At 35.0% G+C, this 24,065-nt stretch overlaps 1 protein-coding gene across 5 annotated transcripts in view; it reads left to right on the top strand.

Annotated features, from left to right (window-relative positions):
- RBM26 (RNA binding motif protein 26) overlaps nucleotides 1-14,956 on the top strand; it is a 69,000-nt gene extending 54,044 nt beyond the window's left edge. For 4 of the 5 annotated variants that reach the window (XM_080917142.1, XM_080917141.1, XM_080917140.1 and 1 more), the window contains exons 21-24: nucleotides 4,529-4,642; nucleotides 6,350-7,522; nucleotides 8,121-8,179; nucleotides 11,890-14,956. In XM_080917142.1, coding sequence (XP_080773268.1) covers nucleotides 4,529-4,642; nucleotides 6,350-6,439 — 204 coding nt within the window. In that variant the 3' untranslated portion in view covers nucleotides 6,440-7,522; nucleotides 8,121-8,179; nucleotides 11,890-14,956. The remainder of the gene's footprint in view (nucleotides 1-4,528; nucleotides 4,643-6,349; nucleotides 7,523-8,120; nucleotides 8,180-11,889) is intronic. The other variant, XM_080917139.1, reaches the window with a different exon arrangement.
- The last annotated feature ends 9,109 nt before the right edge of the window (nucleotides 14,957-24,065 follow it).

The raw sequence follows: 24,065 nt of genomic DNA, 5'->3' as shown, positions 1-24,065 counted from the left end.
TTACATGGTTATTAGAGGTCTTTATGCTTATGTGGGAAGTACTTTATCCTGTAAGTTATCTCCAAATTGTAGTAGGGAAAAGGAGGTATGTGTGTTGGGGTGGGGTGAACTTTTTTGCCCTGTGGATTCTTTAAGACATTATAAAGACAATGTTAAATATTTGTCCTTGCTTTTATATCAAAATAATTAAACATATATGAATAGAATATGAAGATGCTTTTCTGAAGCTTTTAAGTTAACAGTCAAATGAGTTTTTTGACAAACCTAAGTTGCTATGTTATCATTGTAAGTGAATACTCCTGCCAGCACAATTGAAGATTGCTAAGAGTTTATTATTTAAAGAGTTACTTTTAACAGGTGAAAGATTAGATCCCCTTAGTCTTAGACACATGTTCAGCTGGATCCTGAAATAATGTAGTTATGGGGCACAGGGAGATTATTTTGTAAAATAGGAATTGCTAATATATTAGAGTTGTCTTTTAAACTCAGAGGTTTTGTTCATTGATGCTGGATATGAAGCTCAGGATTTTGAGCATTTTAAACAAGCTCTCTACCCTGTCATTGCAACTCCAGATCAGAGATCTTAAGTCTGGATCTTTTACCTCAAGACCTTTTTTGGTTGTGGCACATGCCTTTAATCCCAGCATCCCGGAGGCAGAGTGTAAGGCCATCCTGGACTAGAGTGAGTTCCAGGACAGACAGCTAGAACTCTGTATGCAGAGAAACCCTATCTTGAAAAACAAAACAAAGTGAAATCTGAAAAGGAAAAAAAGGACCTTTTTTTGAGAGTTTAAAAAAAAAAAGTGATCATTTAGAACATTTATGTGTCTGTATTAGGCAGAATTTTAATAAAATTTTCTCTGAGGTGTTAATGTAAAGTTATTCATACTTGAAGTAATTCATCTTTTTAGAATGATGGTTTCAATGACAAGTAGCATACCTGTTTATTTTCTAGGAAATAGTTGTATTAAAATATGGCAGCTGTACACAGCTGTGGCAGATGTATACAACTGCTTTAAGTATCACCAAATTTGTGGCTCATGAGAAAGGTGTGTATGCATGTGTGTGGTTAGAGACAGCGCTTTGATGTCTGGTGTCTTCTGTTTATCACCACCTTATTTTTGTAGCAGTCACCTTCACTGAACCTGAAACGTGTTGCTTTGGAAGGACAGGATGGCACTGAGCGCCCCCAAATGTTCTGCCTGCCTGTCTTTTTATCTCAGCACCAGGTTACACATATACTGCCATGCCTCACCTTTCTGTGTGCGTGGGAGATTTGAATTTTGGTTGTTAGGGTTGCTCAGCGAGCCCTTTGGCCAATAAGCATCCATCTAGCACCTAAGTACTTTAGATGGATGTGTGCTGTTTTTGGTGCTTACATTTTTAAGAGGGAAAAACAACTTTTTTATTTCTCATAGTGAGGCCTGATTGACATACAATTCTTGGATCTTGCCCCTTCTACTTCAGTTGTATATTTTTATACAGTATGTATAATAAAACATTTTAAAAATAAAGACTTAACATTGACTTATAAAGGTTGAGTAAGTGAAGTTAAGTCTTCTGACACTTAATGAGAATACTATTTCTATTGTATTTACTCTATAAGATGCAAGGAATAGATATACTGATATTATATAAATATTTGGAATTAAGTCATGAATCATTTGATGATCATGAACATTTTTAAAGCCAAAATGTCTTGTAATTTGGCAGTGTTTTCAAAAGAATGAGGAATTAAGTTAGAACAAGTAGGCACAATATAGTTAAATTATTATAGAACTTTGGGGTTTCAGAGAACAAAATGTTTAACAATTTAAAATTTAATTTTTTGATTAAAAATGAGACACTTTATTTGCCTAAGGAAGAATATAACATAAGTCTTTGCTACTTATTTTCCTCATCATTTTATAAAATAAAAATAATTCTGACATAAAAGTGTAAGACAGCATGGATTCAGGATAAAGGGTAGGTATTTTTGAGAAAAGAAAGTTTTAACTTTTGCTAATGGCCTTTATTTTCTGGTCCTTTTTTTTTTTTTTAGACAATTCAATGAACATTTTAGTTTTCTATGCCCAATTATACATCAAGGCAAAACTACTACAAGAATAATATTACTGCATATATGTGGATTTTAAAGGATCACAAAAGGGCTGTTTAAAAGCATAAAATAAAGTTTTGACACATGCTTTTAATCCCAGCACCAGGGAGGGAGAGGCAGGTGGATTTGTGCATTTGACACCAGCCTGGTCTACAAAGGGAGTTCCAAGTTCCAGGACAGCCATGGCTGTTAAACAGAGAAGTCCTATCTCAGGGTGCAGGGTTGGGGAGCACAAAATAAAACATGATTAAATGGTTATTTGGGCAATTGGTTGGGGGTAAAGAGGTATACACAGAGATTACAACAAAGATCAAGGCATTATATCTCATTTTTAAGTTTTAAAATTTAAGTTTAAACTAAAAAACAAAATACTTGTTAGCTAAAGTGTATGGGAAATACAAGGACAGCCTGGCTTAACAAAACCCCGACCCCTTCTCAGAAAAACTCAAAGCAAGGTTAGAGAAATGTCACAGCAACAAGAGCACCTACTGCTTTTCAGATAATGAGGTTTGATTCACAGTGCCCACGTATCAGAACATAACCACATGACTCCAGCTTCAGGGGTTATGACACCCTCCTCTGGCCTTTGTGGCATCTGTACATAGGTCTGTACATAGGTAGCATCAGCATGCACGTGTATGCACCTGGCTCGTGAGCACACACAAAGACAGACAATAAATCTAAAGCAGAAGTAAAGTGATTATTGTCGAAGACATGAGGACCTATCTCCTGCTATGGCCATGTAATCCTATCATTGGGGTGATAGGCATGGGTAGAAACCTGGCACTTGCTAACAAGTCAGCCATTCTAGCCAGATTAATGAGTTCTAGGTTTAATGGGAGACTTTGTCTCAAAATATGAGGTGTAGAATGACTGGGGACATCCTTTGTCAAGTGCTGGACTACATATACATACTCATTCACAGGGATTCAGACACACAATAAACAGAAAATGTTTTAAAAGTAATACCTAGTGTAAGTGAGGGCTTTTTAGTCATGGCATATTTATAAAAGAAAAATGCTGTAAGTTCTAATACATAAGTAAGCTTTCTGTTAAAATTGGAGAATAGCTATTTTATAAAAATATAATTAAAAAGTTAAAAGGGGACTGGAGAGGTGACTTGGTGGTTAAAATAAATGTGCTTTTGCAGAGAATCCGAGTTCAGTCTCCAGCACTCATCTGAAGTTTCTAACACCTGTAACTGCTGCTTCAGGGATTCCTCTGACATCTACTAGCACTACTACTCTACCTTAAATTATTCATGTAGTGATGCTTACCTCTTAATCTGGTGACAATGACAGTCAGGAGTAATAAGTCCCTTAAAATTAAATCTTTAAAAAATATAAAATGAAGCTGGGTATGGTGGTACACTCTTTGAATCTTAGCACTAGGGAGGCAGAGGCAGGCAGAGCTGAGTTTGAGACCAGCCTAGTCTGTAGAGCTATGTCCAGGAGAGCTGAAATCATTACATAAAGTATATTACTGTTAAGAAATGACAAATGTCACATGGAAAGTATTTATAAAATTTTTCTATTTAGTTCAAAAGAGCAAATGTAAAAGGAACAAAACTATGACCAACAATATGTACAGCAAATATGGGTGTGAAGTTTTTTTTTTTTTTTTTTTTTTTTTTTTTTGTTTCTTAAAGTGGGTCTTTGCTGTGTACACCCTACTTAGATGAACTCACAATCCTGCTCTAGCCTCCTACTCAATAGCAATATATTTGTGTAACATTACACTGTACAATAACAGCGTACAGAAAAATATTTCTAACGGCCTAATTTTATCCATGTTTATATTCAACACACATTTCAAATTTGTAAGGTGAACTTTTGATAAGAATATATAGTTTTAATATATAATGACCGAGGATCAAAAGGTCTTGAAACACTACCAATGCCATAGCTCTTGGTTACTGACAACAACTCCATGATAAGACTCCTACTGCTAAAGATAACTACATACTTTGATTATTAATTTAAAAATAATGTGACATTTTATATGTAAATTTATTTTTGATAAAGGTTTTTAGTTAATAGTCTCTCTAGCATGTAAAATTCATTTGCTCTGTTGATCTTAAACTAGATCTAGTTTAAAAGCTAGAGCCGAAATCTTGATGTACATTGGGATTGTTATCCAAATAGTATTTATTAGTAAATTGTAATTTACTGTAAATTGATGAACTGTTTTTTTCCTACTCAAATTTTGGCCAGGAGTGAAATAATAGTTGATTATGAGAAGTTGTTTTAGAACAATTTTACATTTTGTATCACTAGTATGAGTTTAAGAAGTAAATAACTATAAAGTAGTAATTGTAACAGTAAATTGGGAATAATTGACCAAATAATAGCAAATGAAAGAACAACTGTCTTTGAGTTTAGTTCTTGAAATTGTTAATGTCCTTTACTCCCATATTCTGAATTGTTCTAGGCTGCAATTCATGGAGCTCGCTTCAAAGGGCAGGATTTAAAACTGGCATGGAATAAACCAATAACTAATATGTCAGCTGTGGAAACTGAAGAAGTTGAACCTGATGAAGAGGAAGTATGTTTTTTTTTACACTTGTTTTCCCATCATTATTCATAGTTCATTTATAAAAGTTGACTTTTTTAAAATGGCTGTGATTTTAACATAATACTTCTATTCCTAAACCATATTCCAGACAGGGGAGATCAGATAATTGCAGACAACTTTATATTTTCTGGATTAATGAGAAGAATTGTGGATTGCTAACCCCAAATTAACATGTGATATATCAATTTTCAATTACTGTAGAAGATAATAATTATTCATTGGATTTTTATCCACAGGAAATCTTGTAATAATATGTTAAGTTGTAGGGTATTTATTTTACTTACTTGCTGTATCAACATTTCAGCCTTCTTTTAAAATTCTTATTGCTTTAGTTCATTAGAGTGACTACCTGCTATGTGGTAGATTTTGTGATAGGCACAAAAATGAATAAGACACGGTCCCTATCATCAAGGAGCTTATAATCTGGAAAGGAGGGTGGTGGCAGAAACAGAAGAAACAAATTACAGTGATAGGCACACTGATGTGCCGAATGCAGATTTGAACAACATGCTATGGGAACCCCTAGAAAGGAATGATTATGTCTGTCCATAATAATCTTAAAGGTCTATTACCAATAGAGCTGAGCCCTGAATGACAAAATAGTGATCTGTACCTATGTGCTGGGGCTAAGAAAGTGAAACGTATTTTCAGAAGAGTTCTAGCATTAGGATAAATATGGGAGATTGCAATTTTTTCAAGTAACACTAGCTACTAGGATAAAAGGTATGGCAGGATAAGAAGGGATAGAGAATTTAAATAGCCCTTGAGACAAAGACTTAAAGTCAACAATTCTGTTTTGCTTAATCATGAAAAAAGTTATAGAAAATATTTGAAGAAGTTAAAAAATAAAGGTAAGGTAAAGAAATAAAAGATTGTTTACATTTGCTAGATTTCCATAATGCTGCTTCATTTTGTTTACAGAACATTTAAAATCTGTTACGCATATCCATAGTCAAATGCAAGAATAAATGTGTATTTGAAACTCATGTACATGATTTGTCATTTTATATTTTAGATTATACCTATGTCCTTCCATGAGTTTGAATTGAATGGGGAGAAAAGCAGGCGAGCTCCTGGTATTAGGTATTTTGAAAAGTTTGGGACAGCAGCCTGAGAAGCTTTTGTGAAGGGAATGGGAAAAAGACAGAGGTTTTTGCTTTTGTTCTTTAATTTCTTTTTTTTTTTAAAGATATTTATATGTAGCAAAAAAATTAAATTGTGGTAGGATTTTTTTTTATAAGTTGGAGAGTGTTTAGTTAGGATAAATCAGTGAAAATGTATTTTTTTAAAAGAAGCATTGAACAGAGTTTGAAGTACAACAGGTGGCATGATTTGTTAGCAAGGAGGAGTAGCTTGTATTGAACCTCGGATGTTTATTGCTCACTTCAAGTGAGCAGTAAACCAGGTACAGATGAAATGGACAAGGCTGCTTTACTGTGTTCTCTTAAGTGTTCTAGCTATATAAATAACCATTTGTGTTCAACTCTTGAGAGAGAACAGTGTTTAAAGTGTTACTTTTTTTTCTTTCTTTTTTTGTTTGTTTTTTTTTTTCTTTTTTGTTTCCTTTTTTTCTTTTCTTTTCTTTCCTATTTTTTTCTTTTTTTCTTTTTTTTTCTTTTCGTTTTTTTTTTTTTTTTTTTTTTTTGGGTAAATTCCTAAATACATCTTAACCTAAAGTTTCAGGAAGAGTCTTTGGTGGATGACTCATTACTTCAAGATGATGACGAAGAAGAAGAGGACAATGAATCTCGTTCTTGGAGAAGATGATTTGACTGATCATTGATCTGCATATGCTAGAACTCTACCTGTGTTTCATTAGTATTATCTAATGTACTTTTACATATTTGTAAAAACAATTTTTAGTAAAATATGATGACGATGGATTTCACAAATAGATAAAAGAGAAGAAAACTACCTTCTGATCTTGTATTTTGAAGATTGATGTTTGCATTTTACTTCAGTAAACAATTGCTAAAGACATCACAATAGGACATATGCAATGCTTTTATTACATTCTTCTATTGAACATTACAGAATTCTTTGGGTTATTTGTAAATTAATGAATAGATTTGAATACTTATGACCCAATACTTGTTATAACATAGAGGATTTTGTTGTACTCCAAATAAGGAATGAATTTGCATTTAAATCTTAATGAATGTTTTCAAAAATGAATAGATGACATAGTACGCTAACTAAAGTCTCCAAGTTATGTATTCATAATATTGCATAGTAGTATGCTTAGGCTTTACTATGTATTAGCCGTTTGTTGGATTTGTGTATGTATTTTATCACATGGGTGTTAATGATAATGGTGTATGACTGCTTTACATATGAATCCTTATGCATCTGGATGCTAAAAATAAAGTGGAATGGTCTCTTAAAAGAAAAAAAGAAAAGAAAAAAAAAGCAATGACAAAAAAAAAATTCATGACAATGTTCCTTGATTTTAAAAAAGAAAAAAGAAAAAGAAAAAAAAAGAGAAAAAGAAAAAGAAAAAAGAGAAAATGAAACAGACCATTCCAGATGGTGATCTGCCTTCCCCCTGACTATCAAGAGGAGCTATAATCACTAAATAATAATGGTTACTGATACCTTTACAATGATGTGCAATCCAATGTTTAAAATTTATACCACTTCAGTTTGGTTTGATCATATAAATTTTCAACAGATGTCTTAAAATTTAAAAGCAGGCTGATTAGTTTGGAACCTGACTTCAAGTAGCGCTAACATTTGGTGAATAAGACAACTTCATATAACATTTTGGATGTATGAAAGAAAACTTGACCATTTGAAGATGTATGAATAAAGAAATGTACTATAGATACTACTTTAGGAAAACACTGTTTGGTAAGTGTTCCAGTCTGATATTTTAAGTGTGCATTTACTATACTTAGATAAAAATCTTTCACATTTGCAACAATACTGTGATTTCTTTTTAAAAGTGGATTTCTCTAGCACGTGATTATAATTATTGAAAGTTAGCTGTTTTTAGGAAATATATTCTTTTAGAATGAGGGTAGGAAATACTAGGTCACTATATCTTTTCAAACCTTTATATTCAATATTTCTGCTTTTCAAGATTATAGTGATTTTTTTTTTTCCTTTTAAACCACATTTTAACAAACCTACTTTCTTCCATTTGGGGACCAACACAGTCAAAAATTAATATCACCAGTACTAGTCTTTGGCCATAATATAACTTGTGTCTTTACCCCTTTAAACTTGGGGCTATAGTTGTGTGCTTTTTATGCCAATACTATTTTATAAGAATGTTTGATTTGCAGTTAGTACACATTTATATTTAAAATTTCAAGCTCAGATTCCATTTGCTAAAATAATGACTCTTAAGTTTACTTAGTCTGTGGTATATTTATATGTAGTTTCTTGTATGTTTACAATGTGCTATTCTGATTCATTAGGTAAGTTTGTTTTCTTTTCTTTTTAGTAGTCGTGAAAGATGCCAAATTGGCAGAGGCTCACGTTTCTTCTCTTTACACCAAACAGGTATTATAAAGAAAGTAAATCTTTCCAAGGCCAGTTAAATCTCCATTCTGTTTTTGGCTTTTATGGTTTGATGATAGTTTCAAAATTTATTGTAAATTTCCCTAGAAATGTAACTGAAATTACCAGTTCTGTTGAGTTAAGCTCATAAATAGCTTATCAATTCCCTAGCCTGAAATTGCCTAATAACTTAAGAATTTAAATATTGTAAGTTGGTGCTTTGAATGAATCAGAAGACCAAATATGACTCTTTGGTCCTCTAGTATGAAGATTACATATTGCCAGTTTTCACTAGATTTACAGTTGTACTTTTATAAGCACTAATCTGCGTTTAATTATAAATGTTAGTGGTGTGTTGCTATTGAGTTTTAATTCATGAGTGTGTTTCTAAATACTAGTACTTTATGTACTCATTCATTTAAAGCCTAAGACACCTTTTAATAGTGGATGGTATTTCTTGTTTTTCTAATAAGAAAACAGGCTGTTAGAAATGGAGTTGTTCACCTAAAGTCATAGTGAGTAAGTGGAAGTACTGTGTTCTTAATCTGAGCATTGTGATTTCAATACCAACTTTACAAAAAAAAAAAAAAAAAAAATTACAGAACTCTGCTGCTGTGCCTTTCCTTATTATTGATTAACCATGAGATTGTGATAACCATGATAGTCTTTGCCTCAATTAGTAGACTTCTTGGTCTTTAGACAGTTCATGTTTACCCTTTTAAAAAGCACTTTGTTCATATCTCTGTTATAATATTTAATGTTGTAATATAATTTATCTGGTTTATATGTCTGTCTTCCCCCACTAGATCGCAAGCTCCTCTAGGAAGGGGACCATGTCTTATTCATCTTTTTATCTCTAGTGCTTATAGTAAAACCTGGCTCATGTGAGCACTTATATGTTCGTTGGATGAAATAATGAATGAATGGATATTTAAATTTATAGTAATGAGGTTGACAATTACCTCCCTTGTTAATTCTTATCAATTTTCTAAAAATTTAATAGTCTCCTCAGTCACTGGGACCATTTTATTAAATGATAGTGTTATGTGTCTCATCACAGGGGCTACAAACAGCGATGGAGGTAGATACCTAGGATCAGTTCTGACATTTCCTCAGTTTAGGCCTCTAGCTTGTGTAATATTAAGTAAGTACTATAGTCATTTTCAGGAGTTAATATAGCTTCTTTCTTCTTCTTTCTTTCTTTCTTTCTTTCTTTCTTTCTTTCTTTCTTTTCTTTTCTTTCTTTCTTTCTTCTTTCTTTTTTTGAGTACTAGGTTAGAAATGCTGAGAACATCATCTCACTGAATTGGTCCATAGGACCTAGCATAGAGAAGTGAGCAAGGATGAATAGACTCAGCTTTTGTTCTCATCTCTGAGTCCAGCCCTGTAGCCCTTGTCCAGAGTTTGTTTCTTATTCATAAAATGAAAAGGGTTGGACTTTTATATCTCATGTCCCTGGTGATATATTAGTATTTGATTCTAAAGCAATTTTTATCTAAGTCAGTTATTCCTATCTGATGGTTTTTTTTTTTTTTTTTTTTATCAGCAGAACCAATTTAGATTTGAATACAAGTTCATACACGACCTCTTGCTAAAGTTTTGTGTATGTCTCCAAAGGCTTGCGTTTGCCAGAACAAGTTGCATTTAGCCCATAACATGCAAGTAAACGTCTGTATTTACAAGATCTTCCTATTCCCATTTATAGCTTTTTTTCTTTACTTTCAACCTTGGGTTTTAAAAACGTATTTACCTATTTCCCTTTTTTTCACAACAAATCCAGATTTATATCGTTTTTCCATTTCCATTGTTCACAGTATGCCACATAAAAAGTAGGAACCTTTTCATTCTACAGCTGTTCTGATCAGTTGCTGCTGTATTATACACACATGGTTATCTGGTTGTACAGGTAGAGCTGGGAGTGGGAGAAAGACTAAAGGTGATATAGGCAACTACAGCGGAAATTATGTATTTCTGGTTAAAAGATTGATTAGGATTACCTCAAGGGATGGTTGTCACATTGCATATTTTTTTATCTCTTAAACAATGTTTTAAATGTCATTGGATAATTGTAACTTTTTTTTTAAACAAATGAGTAACTGCTGCCCAGACATTTAATGAAAACTTGTTGCAGGAAATAAGACTATTCCGTAGATTCTGTTTTATTGCAATATGGTCAAATGTAACAAACCAATAGTTACTATGAAGATAAGACTTCACTGTTTTAGGTGGTTACTTGTAGCAAGTATGGCTAAGCCTCATTGAAGAAAGTATCTTGTTACCAGAACTGTCTCCTGGGGAGTGGGGGATAGGGGAGCCTATATTCCATTTTATTGGAAACATTAACCATTGGGTATAATGACACAAAATAGAAATCAAACGTTTTGCCTATTTGGTTTGTTGAAATATTAGTGGCTTTATCACAGTACTATGCAGATTTTATCAAAATATATCTCCCCACACACTGAATCTAGGCTAATTAATTATAGAAAAGTAGCTTTAACTTTATATAAGTAGATTTATATAAGAATCTGTAAGTTCCACACCCCCAAAACGTCAGTTAAACCTTCAGAACAGGATTGTTCAGGAAGAAGTTCTGGAATACTCAAACTCTGTTGTTTTTTCTTTTGGTACTTTTTTTTTTCTTCTAAAATTCAGTAACAAAAAATGGACTTTTACTAACAGATTTTAAACCACCAGTATACTACCTTGTATAAAATCCTCATAAGGCAATGCAGACATACTTCTCTTAGTAGAAACTCACTTTTGTCTATTGCTTGAACTAAAGAACAACTTGTGTGCTCAACAGAATGGACCTAGTCCTGTAGAAAAAATGGTATTTTTTTTGTCCCTTATCATACATAACACTTAGGTGGAGCATAACCTTCTACATAGCTGCCCAATTCTTGTAGGAAAGGGAAAAAATATTGGCTGGGCATGAGCTATTCTAATGAAAGCAGGCATGCTTAGTAAAAATTATTGAATGTGATGATAACGTGTATGTAGTCTGTTAGTTTTTTGTACTTGTTACTTAATAAGTAAAGAATTTTCTTTTACTTTTATATCAATTTTATATTTGATCCTTTCTAAATGTCCCCTCTATTTCTCTATTTCATCCACTCATATGACCCATCTCCAGTTAGTCCTCCTCTGTATGCCAGGCACTGTCTGACCATGTGTTCCTTTCTAAATTTTGTTGTTGCACTTGGTGCTTGGTGTAGACTTTTATGTCATACAGGATGATCAAAGAACTAAATGATCTTTGTTTGGAGCTTAACAAAATAAGGTACCCTTGTCATGATTATTTTGAAAATCATTGTTGCACTTTAAGAAATTTGGTTTTGGTTTATTTATAGTGACGAGGCTTGAACATGATTTTTACAATTTTCTTTGCTTACTCACAGTTCTATGTAAAAAATACCACCTGACGATTTAGTAAATTTTCTCACTCCCAAATTCAATAATTGCTGTTTTGTAGTGCTGTGATCTTGACACTTAATGTTTTCAGAAAGCATGATACAGAGAGGTTTTGTTAAAATCACTTTAACCTAAAGGTAATCTTTGATTAAAATTGGTCTGTAACTTTCATTTTGATTCTTTTCACATAGATTTTAAAAAATGTTTTATTAAGTTAGAGATAGCTCAGTACTATAATTTGAATTTTGGTTTCTTTTAATTAAAAAAATTTTTTAATAAGTGTTTTCTTTTTCCACCAGAGAGAGAACATCACTGCCTGAGTTTAGCTTTGTGACTACACGAGCAAGCCCTGTTTTGTCCTGTCTGGAGACGACTGTTAATAATATCATCTTGTCATTTGGTTTGCTCTCTATCAATCTGAATAGATGTTTACATGTACTATGATGACCATTTTATCTTACAGTTCTGTACAAGTACATCTGAGTCCAGACGTGTATCAGTGTGAGGTGTATGACCTTTAGAAATGTTTTCTTCCCTTTATAGCAGTTTAACTTGTAAAACACCTTAAGAAGGAACAAGGCCTTTTAGTTTTCTTATGAGATGTGTTATGTCTCGGGCAAATTGGGAAATATATAAAGCCATGAGAACATTAATTAAACAGTTTAGAATGAAGAAAATGAATTAAAAAGTTAAACATAAGTTTGGCTTTAATTTTTTTTATTTTTAGGATATATTTATTGAATTAGGATAGCCACCAAAATAATTTTGAGCACACTGTAAGGTGCTTTTTACATACTGTAATTAGTTTGTCTTTTTCTTGTGAGTGTATTGATTTGATGGAATTGCCAGGGCCATTGCTCCAGTGCTTTTTTTTTTTTTTTTTTGCTGTTCTTCTAACTCCTCAAAAACAAGGAAAATAATATTATTTCTTTTCAAATTATAAACGATAACCTATGGGTTCTAAAATTTGTCTAATTTATACAGTTTCATCACTTGTAATCAAGACATCAAAGACAATCCTGTAAGCAAGGGGAAATAGTGTTATATGTTTGTTTTTAAAGCATAGTTTGCAATGCTTAATAAATGTATGTACTAATTATTTATTTGCAAAAATAGCTTAAACTTTAAAAAGTATAAAATGAAAATTCTCATTCTATGTATTAACATTTTTATAGCAACCCAAAATAGTTTTTCACTAAGTTATTTTGAACATTCCTTCAATACCTTCATTACTAGGGGTATTTGAGAAGTCTATGTGACAGCCACTCTTACTTGGAAAAGTCCAAATTATATTAATTCTGATTATTGTCTTTAAGTTCTATTCAGTCACACTTTCTTCTCCAAGCTGATACCTGCAAACACTTTTTTCCTCTTGAGTATGCATTATGATTGTCTTCATGAATAATAAAATGTAACAAGCTCATTAGTCACACTATAAATGATCTGTCTTGATCCATATTGATTATACATGCATGTTAAAGGAAAAGCATGTATCTTAGATAATTATCATTTAAATAATTTGGATAGCCATCAGGGCATTTTGTTTGGTTGTGCCACACCACATGCCCACTTTTTTTTTTTTGTGGTTCTTTCTTACAAATTGGCAGATAGCCATGAAGTATTCATAAATGTTTAATCAGAAAAGTTGATATTTTTATTTTCAAAAAAGACTTGACAGTAGTAGTGTTGTAGCTGCTTAATTTAGAGCCAAAGAACATTGTCTGAAGAGACCATACCTGCCAGTAACTCTTTTGTTTGTTAATAGATGAATGCTACACACTGTCACCTTAAACAATTTTGCCACTGCTTTTTATATTTGCTATTGAATTAAAAACAAAGCAAAACAAAATGGAATATGCCCTTGGGAATCAGAGTTCATGTTGATTTCTCCTTAAGATCATTGCTTTTTTTTTTTTTTTTTTTTTTGTTGATAGATTCAGTTAATCAGTTATATTTAAGCCCTTATACATTGATTAATTAGAGATTCTCTTTCAAATTTTTTCCTTGAATAGACTTGTCATGGAGCTACGTGTACATAACTGTACAAAATCATTTTTGTGTAATTGAATGGAGCAGTTTACCTCTGCATGATGCATTATGGAAGCCTTTTATATATCTTTATATTTTTCAATATACTTAGATTTTACACTATTGGTCGCTCTAGTCATGCTATATTTGTTGTTTTTTTTAATAGAATTTATAACTATTTATGCTCAAAATACAGATCAACTAAATATTTTTGGTCTTGTTTACAAGATAATACTTTAAAGTGATACAGGCCCCTCAAGTGTCTTAGGAAACAGTCATTGGTGCTATAAAACCTTTCAGTGTCATTGGATACGTTGTTTAGTCTTTGTTAGGCTTTCATCTCTTGTCGCTTACACTTTAGCTAGCAGCAGAATTATACAGAGGTATCTGTCCAGTGGGTAAGAGCGCAGCCCCATTAGAGAACACCTGATCATTTAAGAAAATGATGCAAAGTGACTGTATCCTTATTTGTGCCCAGCCTCTCCCAAAAGAAAATAGTTTATTTTGATAAGAGGGAGGCTATTAATTTGAGTAGCATTTAAAAATAATATATTCAAGCATGTTTTTTCCCTTGTATTTGAAATGGAAAACTTTTCTAGTCCTAAAATAATTATGAAATTTTACTCTGCTTTAGACTCCCATCTTGTCCGTTCCTCAACTGAAGGCAGAGCATTTCGTACAGATATTTGCAGAATATTTGCCGAGTTATAAAGAAATGAGTTATTACATTGTACTAGTTTTCCATTGATGTGTATTTGTTGCCCCAAGATTTTATTACAGCACCTTAGTAGATGTTTGTAAAATACAGTTAAACATCAGCAAAGCATTCTCATACATGCTCACTTTCGATTCTCAGAATCCAAAATCTGTTTTGAGTGTGATAATACTTCAGAACATACTGTCTGGCACAAGATTTCCTTTAATAAGTGATTTATTTTATCTCAGTTTCTATGGACTGTTGTTGAATCTGAAAACACCAAAGGAGTCTTTTCTTGTCTGAAGACTGGGTTGTTCCAGTGGTTAGCACCTGTGCCCGTGGTTATCCCATTTCATGAATGCGTGTTGGCATGGGGGAATTCCCTGCTCTTTGAGTGGAGCGAAAGTAACTGGTTAAGCTGTAGCAGCTTCCTTGTTTATTTTTAAAAGTGATGATAAAACTTGAACTGAAAAAGGTAAAACTTGAACTAGAAAACTACTCTTGTATGCACAGAATGTTTATAGTAACTGTGTTTATGTGGGTTGTCAACACTTCTATTATTTATAGTTGAATTATGTTGTTTATTAAATATCCATGTTTATTATTTTTATATTTTGAAATTTTAAAAATAAAATAGTCTTAATAAAAACAGTTGTTAATGTTTTAAAAATATGGTATATCTTCTAACAGTTACATCTACATGCATAAAGTTGTATCACCATGCACACACACAGTGGAGACTTCTGACACTATCAATGACGAAATAGACAAATGTTTCCCCTTTCACTCTCTATCCTCTGTTCTCACTTGACGTTCTTTAAGGTCAACCATGGTTTTAATGTATTATTTATTAGCCCAGTGTTTAGTGGTTTTACCCTTGTAACCTGATGGAGATACAGACCCTGTCCTCACCTTGTCTAATGTACCTTCACCCCACGCCCCACACACTCATGTTTCTTTCATAGTTAATTTTATTGCAAGGATTACACAATTTTTCTGTTTCATTATTATCTATACATCTGTTACCTATAAAAATATTGATGGTAACCTGTTGACTTGTGACAAATTCCGGGGATTAAAAGTACATCTTTATCTCAAAGGGTATAAACCTGATGATCTATATAGGGGTTAGTTTTTAAATAGTAAAATTTCTTAATAAAAATGGTGCTTAGTAAAATTATTACATACATGTAAACACACATACATGCACACAAATATATTTCTAGTCCTGTGAGTAATTTTAGATTATATTGTCAGTTTCCATTTTACCCAAAAGTATTTCTTTACAAGAATGGACTTTTTTTCCTCTTTAGTCTTTCAAGATTACATGTAATTGTGTATTGTAGAGAAGCTAGTTTTAAGGTACAGGAAAAAATGTGGTTACTCGTGCAAAGTGAACGAATTAATGAGTCCCAGTGAAATGCAAACAAGCGTATGTTTTGACTCCTAAAGGGAAGAAGAAAGGAGACTGGCAGGGGGAGGAACATTTGAAATGTAAGCAAATAAAATGATAAACAATGATTTAAAAACCAAGCACAAAACCTACATACCTATACTTTGTAAAAGATCAAATGTAAAATATATGTCTAGGTTCAGAAACTGGTATATTTAAGTAGCTGAGAATGTCACAAAGAAGTGATCAGGGTATTCTACCTGCAGGGACACTATTAGTGATATTTTCCACAACACATGGTTGCCAAGATTTTTCTTTTTCTTGGAATTGTAGCTTTTAATAAGTTTATGACGTTATTAAACATTTACTGAAAGATGGTAAATGTTCGTTTTTATTCAAACAAGTGATAAAATCTAGGTTGGAATTTCTATTTCTAAACCATATTATTTCCAAGAATGCACAAAGATCTGCCAAATAAAATTTTGTTACTAAAATTTTAAATAATTCAAATCTTCCAACCTGTTTTTCCTTAGAAAAATGTTGTATTTTTACTGAAGTCCGTGTTGATACACACACAGCATGAAATAGAGAAGGACGTTAGCTAACAGTCTCATGTCTCAGCCTGATTTTCTCTTCTGGCATCAAAAGAAAAGGCTGTTTTGTTTGGATGTTTCTAAAGATGAAACCCAGGGCCTTGGGCATGCTAGGCAAGTGCTCCACATCTGAGCTATATCTCCAACCCCAGAAAAAGCAATTTAAAATACCTTTGTAATGTATTTTATTTAAAAGAACTTTACTTGAAAATTATGACTATTTTTCTTGTTATCTACATGATGGTAGTCTTTAACTAGAAATCAAAAAACTTGGATGTAATATAGTATGAATGTGGCTTGAGTAATTGAAGGCTTGCATTGTTGTAGTTTTACATTCTTACTGATTCATGGTATGCTTAAAATGTACATCATTGGGGTGTAATTTAATACACCTTTTATTCAATACTCTGATAATGGTGATTCTTAGCAGTTTTGAGTAGGGTGGGGCCATAGTTGTATGTATCCCAGGCTGATCTTAAACATGGTAGGACTTGTGATGTTATCAGTGGGAGACAAGATGCTGACTGTGAAGCTTAGTGCTCATGCCTGCTATGAAAGGGTACTACCAAGTGAGCTCCATCCCAGTCTTTCTTGGTTGCAAGATTTAGAATATGAGGTTAATGAAGAAGTTGCTTAGTGAGAAAATCACAAGTCACATCTCATTTAAAGAAGTGTCAAACAGAAAAATTTGGACATTATACATGAAATTGCTATAATAGAGTGGCAGGGCTGTAGCAGTTTCAATTAAGAAGATGCTTGGAAATTATGTAATGACTGACCTTAATAATTGTCATAAACTTAACATGTCACTTGTAATAGGGCAAAGACTACATCTACTAAGTGTTGTATAGAAACCTGCTTTATTGTGTTTTAGTTGCAGGAATAGTTCTCTTGTTAAGATGCCACCCCCACTTTGTGATGTGGAAGAGTAGAGCTGTGTTAGATGTCCAGGATAGGAAGAGAGATATGGGGTATATGAAAGGTATTGGAAAAGCTCTGGCTTAGATTGGAAGCTGCCTGGAAATTTTCTCAATTTCTAAGCTTATTAAAACTTCATGAAAAGGAGTGTTCAAGAAGCACATCTATCTAGGATCCCTTTGTTTTCTTCCTGGGACACATCCAAGATAGAAAGCACACTCAACAATCGGAATGGGTTCTGAAGTGCCATTTGGTTTTGCATTGCTTTATTTTTGACTCACTGCTGCTCAGGCTGGATTTGAACTCATGGACTGAAGTCATCACTCTGTCTCAGCCTCTTAAGTAGCTACAACCAAAGTAGGTACATAGTTTGTCATCTGGCACTGTTTACCTTCTCTACTACTAGAGTGCTTGAATATATAAATTATAGTTACATTAAAGCATCAATGCTGTCAGACATGTTGCTAAGGGTCAGTGTCCTAACATCTTACATGTGCTGAATTAATGTGTTGATTGGTTGGCTGGCTGGATGTTCTTGAACTTGTGGTCCCCTTGTATCAACCTTAGTGCTGAAATTACAGATGTGTTATCACATGGATTTAATATTATTTTTGCCCAATAAACTATTTGTTTTCCAAAGTCCACTTAAGGGCTTTGTTGTGTACAGTTCTAGGTAGCTTGCCAAGGTGTCCTTCCATATTCTAACAATGAGGGAGTTTCCTGCTGGTTGTTATAGCACTACATATTCGTTTCTTTTGACAAAAGAGGTCTACAGCTTTTTATAATATGATAATTTGAACTATATTTGCATCCCTACATTTTACAGGTCTGTTTGCTACATACTCTGTCAGTCTTTCAGAATCAATTGTTTTTCTAAAAGTGTGAAAGATGTAGTTTTACTGTCATTAAAGAAATAGAATTTGTAAACACACACACACATATTCTTTGATTTACTGTCCTCTCTTGATCATATCTATTCCTGTTAGACCATCTGGATCCTTCCCTCAGCATGGCCTCCTCCCAACTTTATTTCTTCCTCATAGTAGTTTTTATTTGAGTCTCTATGTGAGATAGAGGTAGAGAAGATAAGAATATGTCATGTGCACCCACAGAGGCATTGTTGGAGCTCCCTAGTTACAGGCATTGTGAGCCATCTGACTCACCTGGAACTAGAACTTGTTCCCTGGAAGAGCAGCAAATGCCACTGAGTCTTCTCCATCCTTTTTCTTTTTTCTCCTATTGTCTGTGTTTTAGGGGAGTAGGGATTGATGTTATTTATCTTTATTGTTTATGAAAGGCCCATCAGCATTTTTGCTATTTTTTCTTTAAATGTTTTTGAGAATTTCATACCATATTTACATCATTTCCACCTCTGCCCTCTGCAATTTCAAGTCTCTCCCCCCTCAAATTCATGACTGCACACAGAAACAGAACACTTGGGATTGGATAACCTATCGGAGGACTCGTCCCTGATGAACATATTGTGTTTATGGATCGAAGATTTAGAGTACTGTTAGATGACTTAGATTCATGTACAAGATTTATGTAATTCCTATCAGTCCCTCTGGGATTATTCTTTGTAGGCAAAAGAGAATTATTTGAAAAGACAAACTCGAGTCAACAATTTTTTAGTAGCATTGGAATTAAATAGAACACTCCGTTTGAAAATTTAACGTTTACCAACATGTGGCCTTGGGAATGATCATGATGGGAGGTGGAGACTGGTTGGTAGGAAGAGCACAGAACCTGACTTGTGAGGGACAAAAGCAGTTGAATGGAGAAAATGTTCTTTTCCTACAAAAAATAGTATTAGAGAAATTGGAAAATAACGACACAGGTGTGTAAAACAGCCTGCACCCTATTCAACCAAAATGGGTGTTGAGTTTAGACATGAAATTTGAACCCATAGAACTATTAAGAGAACAGTAACAGAAGCTTGGGGTTTAGAGGCAAATTCTTAGATTTCATCCTTAAAAAGCACCATAAATTCTGTTTTACACACATTTTGCTGAAAAAACATGTTAAATGTTTGAAAAAGATACAGAATAGAATGTATTTACAAATGTATATGTCAAGGTACTAGTAGTATGTGCACAACCCCCCACTCCCCAGGTAAGGTAAAAAGACAAACCTTTTACTAAGGAATTATACAGTATGTTCAGCACCAGTTAACAATCATGGAATCCAACTCAAACAAGATCACGACTATATTCCAGCCGTACTTTCAGAAGAATGAGGCACTCTTAAGAACCTCCACAGAGCAGAGATTGCTTGTGGATATGTATTCCACAATACTGGAAAATCTGAGAATGGCCTTACATAGTTAAGTGTGTAACTACCTCATCAATGACAAGTGTTTTGGACAGTTAGTATAAATGATTGTATACACATGTTCACAAGAGCTTTATTCAGGACAGTTAAAGCTTGGCAATAAGTCATGAGTATTCAACGAGTATTTAAGCTGTATTCACTCTATGAGATAATGTTCCACAGTAAAAATGCAAGCCATTGATACAGGCTCAACCTAAACAAATCTACAGAGATAACATTTAGTGAAGAAAGACAATTTTGAAAGATTTTTATAGTTTTTAATGATAATTCTTATTTTTATGTCTAAATCAGATTGATCTTTGTTATAGGTTTTTGGCATGCTAAAAATGGGAGGGTATCAAATATGACTAATGGCCACAGGAATCACCCTTTAAGGATAGAACTCTGTCTTGACTGTCATTGTCAGCATCCTGGTTGTGACTGTATTACAGTTTTTAATCATACAGTTGAAGCAAATTTTGTTTTTTTTAATCATTGTGAAATATTTCTTTTTAATTTTTTTTTTTTTTTTTGGAGATGGGGGTCTATTCTTTGTGGAACTTTGTATGTACAGCAGGCTGGCCTTGCACTAAGATATCTACCTGCCTCTACCCCCTGAGTGCTAGGAATCAAGGTGTACAGTATCCTGCCTTTGTGTGTGTGTGTGTGTGTGTGTGTGTGTGTGTGTGTGTGTGTGTGTGTGTGTGTCCCCTCGTGCACTCATGCCTATCCTCATGTACCTGGGTGTATGCTTATATACCAAGTCCTTATATTGTTCATGGAGGCCAGAAAAGGACACTGGATCCCCTGGATTTGGAGTTAAAATGTGAGGTTATGTGGATGTTTGATAACCTAGGCCACCTAGAAGAGCATTGAGTACTCTTAACCCCTGAATTCTTGTCCTGGATTCTTCTTTATGTCTGCGTGTAATTTAAATTAGGTTTGATTTAGAAAAAGTACTCAAAATCAGAGCAACACATTCACTACATCTTGAAAATGAAGAGTTTGGAGAAATATCTTGGAATGAAAAGTACCACCCATAAAGGATGAGGAGAGGGGGGGACCTGGGAAGGAAAGGATTTGAGGTCGAGGGAGAAGATATGATTGGTATTGGGTGGGGGAAAAGAACTGAAGTCCTGAGGGCCAGCAGGAAGAGTAGAAACAGGCAACCTCGGGAGGTAGGAAGTTGGGGGGACTGTCCAGAATGTGCCAGAGACCTCTGAGGCGAGAGACACAAGCCCAGGACAGTGGGGAGAAGGATCTTGTAAAGCTCATCTCCAACAGAAGGACAGGGCATCAAGTGAGGGATGATGTCTCTATCCCACAGTCAAAACTGACCTGTAATTTTTCCTGTCTGAACTGCAGGGATTGAAATGGAGAAGAGCTTGAGGAAAAGAAGCCCCAGGTATAGGCCCAATAGGGGATCCATCTCAAGGGGAGACCCCAAGGCCTGACACATTATTAAGGTTATGGAGCACTCACAAAAAGGGACTTAACATGACTGGCCTCTGAAAGAACCAACAAGCAACTGAAAGAGTCAGATGCAGATATTTACACCCAGCCAATGAACAGAAGGTGACACCTGTGGTTAAATTAGGGAAAAGCTGAAGGAAGCTGAGGAGAAGGGCCACTCTGAAAGCAGACCAGCAGTTGCAATTAACCTGGACCCCAAGATCTCTCAGACACTGGATCACCAACCAGGCAGCATACACCAGATAATATGAGGCCCCCAACACATATACAGCAGAGGACTCTCGGGTCTGGGTTCAGTCAGAGAAAATGCATCTAACCCTCAAAAGACTGAAGGCCCCAGGGAGTTTAGAGGTCTGGTAGGGTGGGTGGGGTCGGGGATGTTCTGGAGGCAGGGTGGGTGGGGAGGGGGTATGGGATGTGGAACAGTAGAGGGTAGACAGGGAGGGGAATAATATCTTGAGTGTAAACAAAAAAAAATTTGAGGTATACCCCCCTGGCACAGTGTTCTTTAGAGTCACAGAACTTATGGGTAGTCTATATAGTAAGGGAATTTGTTGGTGACTTACAGACTGTAGTCCAACTCCCTAACAATTGTCAGCAGCAGCTGTGGATGGAAGTCCAAGGATCTAGCAATTGCTCAGTTCCACAAGGCAAGCAGGTGAAGAGAGTTTTCCTTCTTCCAGTGTCCTTGTATCTCCTATCCTCAAGGTTAGGATCACAGGTGAACCTTTCAATTCTGGATTGTAGTTCATTCCAGATATAGTCATGTTGACAACCAGGAAAGCTACTACAATCCACCCCTGGTCAACTTGACATTATCTCATGTCCACATGACACGGTCATGAATATGCCTAACATGATATAACTTCCTCGTACAATCGAAAACACATTTGTAAACTTAGAATAAGGCAATGTCCCTTAGGAACATTCTTTTACTATCTCAACTATACCAATTGATGTATTTAATGAAATACAAATGTGTTCTTAACAAAACCAAACAAGCATTTTTATTACTTTATAATCCTTGTTTCTGCAACTAGTTACATGGCCTTAGCTGGTATTTATAACTACCTTCCTCTGCTACCCATTCTGTATTTCCACTATTCTCTGCAAGCTCCTCAGTAGCTCTTGGCTTTTTTTCTGGAGGAGTGGCCACCCATACCTTCATTCCTAATAGGTCTGTGTCCTTCACCATCCTACTTGGATTAGGCTGTTGTCATTTCCCAATGATTTTAATCACAGGATGCCCTAAGGGACCTCCTGAACTCCAGACATAATCTTTCTTACCTCCATTGTGGGGAGGCAATCCAATTTCACACGGTAATCTGGATTTATTACCCCTCCTAACACTGTGATTCCTTTCTTAGCCTGTTGGTTTAAGGGCATTAGAAGCCCAAAATGACCAGGGGTGATTCTGAGCTTCCAGTTCAGTGGAATGTTTGTTGTGGAGCACTCCCTTCTCTGGAACCAAAACTTTTAGGCCAGCAGAACCTGGAGTTGTGGGGACAGGAAGAAAACATTTTCCTAGGGGGTCAGTAGGAGTGATAGTGAGTGGAACTATTCCCTTTCCCACCCCTTGATTCCTGGACCCATGGTTCCTGACTATGGGAGAAACTGTACCATATATCAGATGCTGATTCAAGGCATATACTGCTTCCTGAAGAACTTGCCCCAGCCCTCCATGCTGCTAGTTGGAACTGTAACTGTGTCTTCTAAGAGTCATTCCATCTTTCTATCAGGCCAGTTGCGTCAGGTTGATGGGGAATATGGTAAGACCAGTGGATTTCATGATCGTGAGCCCACTGTCACACTTCTCTGGCTGTGAAATGAGTTCTGTGGTCAGAACCAATATTGTGTGGAATACCATGACGATGGATAAGGCATCCTGTAAGTCCACAGATTGTGGGTTTAGCAGAAGCAAAATGTGCAGGAAAGCAAATCCATAATCAGAGTAAGTATCTAGTCCAGTAAGAACAAAACATTATTTCCATGGGGGAAGTGGCCCAATGTAGTCAACATTCCTGAGCCCATTCCCCATCCACAATGCATGGAATGTTGCCTGACCCAGTCCTTTGCAAGTCACCACTACTGCTAAAAGTTCAAAGTGGCCACGCCATACCTAAGAGATAGAGTTTTGTACCTTCCTCACTTCTTTCCACCTCTTGTACTGTATACCCCGAGTTCTATGTATGTGGGTGTAGGGTAAAATACAGGTCACTTTTAGGACTGAACACTGAGTAAACCCAGATTCAGCAGTGTGGCTAGCTGGGAATTGCTGAAGAGATGGATTCCCATTGTAAAAGACGCTTCTCTGACTGAAGCAGGCAGCCAGCCATATTAACCCATGATATATACAATATGCCCGTTTAACACATAACTGTCACTTATGCACCATATACCACTCCAGCTGTGGGTTTACATTTACACTTGACCACACTTACAGTATGAGGCATGAATTCCCTCCTGCGGAGCAATCTTCAAATCAATGAAGGCTAGTTACCTACATAGCTCATGCCACTGTTGGACTGCTATGTACAAACCTTGCCTAGCAGTCAGGAGTGAAGCACACAGCATCCATAGCTGGGTAGAACTTGATGGTAATTCTCACAGGATTTATAGCACCTTCCAACACCAAAACAAACAAACAAACAAAAAAGTAGGTAGGGAGCAAGCCTTTAGCTCATTTCTAACTTGATCTAAGTCCTGCAACAAAAACAAAAATATATCTTCAGCAATAAGGCATTACCATTTAGTTTGGTTGGTAACCAACAGCGATTTGGAGGCACTCGGGAGCTTCTCTGACCAATAGCCCACTCCTGACAGTGGGGGACTTTGATTTAATAACCAGTGGTTTCTGGGAGAAGCTTTAGCCACTCACAGAACATATATTTTTTGTTTTTGTTTTTTATAATGTATAAGCTTTTTTAAAAATAATGTATAAGGGTGTTTGAAACACTGAAAGAAAACTTGTGTGACTATAGTGTAAAGATGTAAACCAAGTTTCAGGTGAGAGTCTTAATTTACCCAATAAGTAAGGGCGAGAGTCTGGAAGCTTTGGGTATC

This window comes from Micromys minutus (genome assembly GCF_963924665.1).
Source record: "Micromys minutus genome assembly, chromosome: 5".
NCBI classification, from domain to species: domain Eukaryota; kingdom Metazoa; phylum Chordata; class Mammalia; order Rodentia; family Muridae; genus Micromys; species Micromys minutus.
This window is presented reverse-complemented; position numbering and strand designations above follow the sequence as displayed.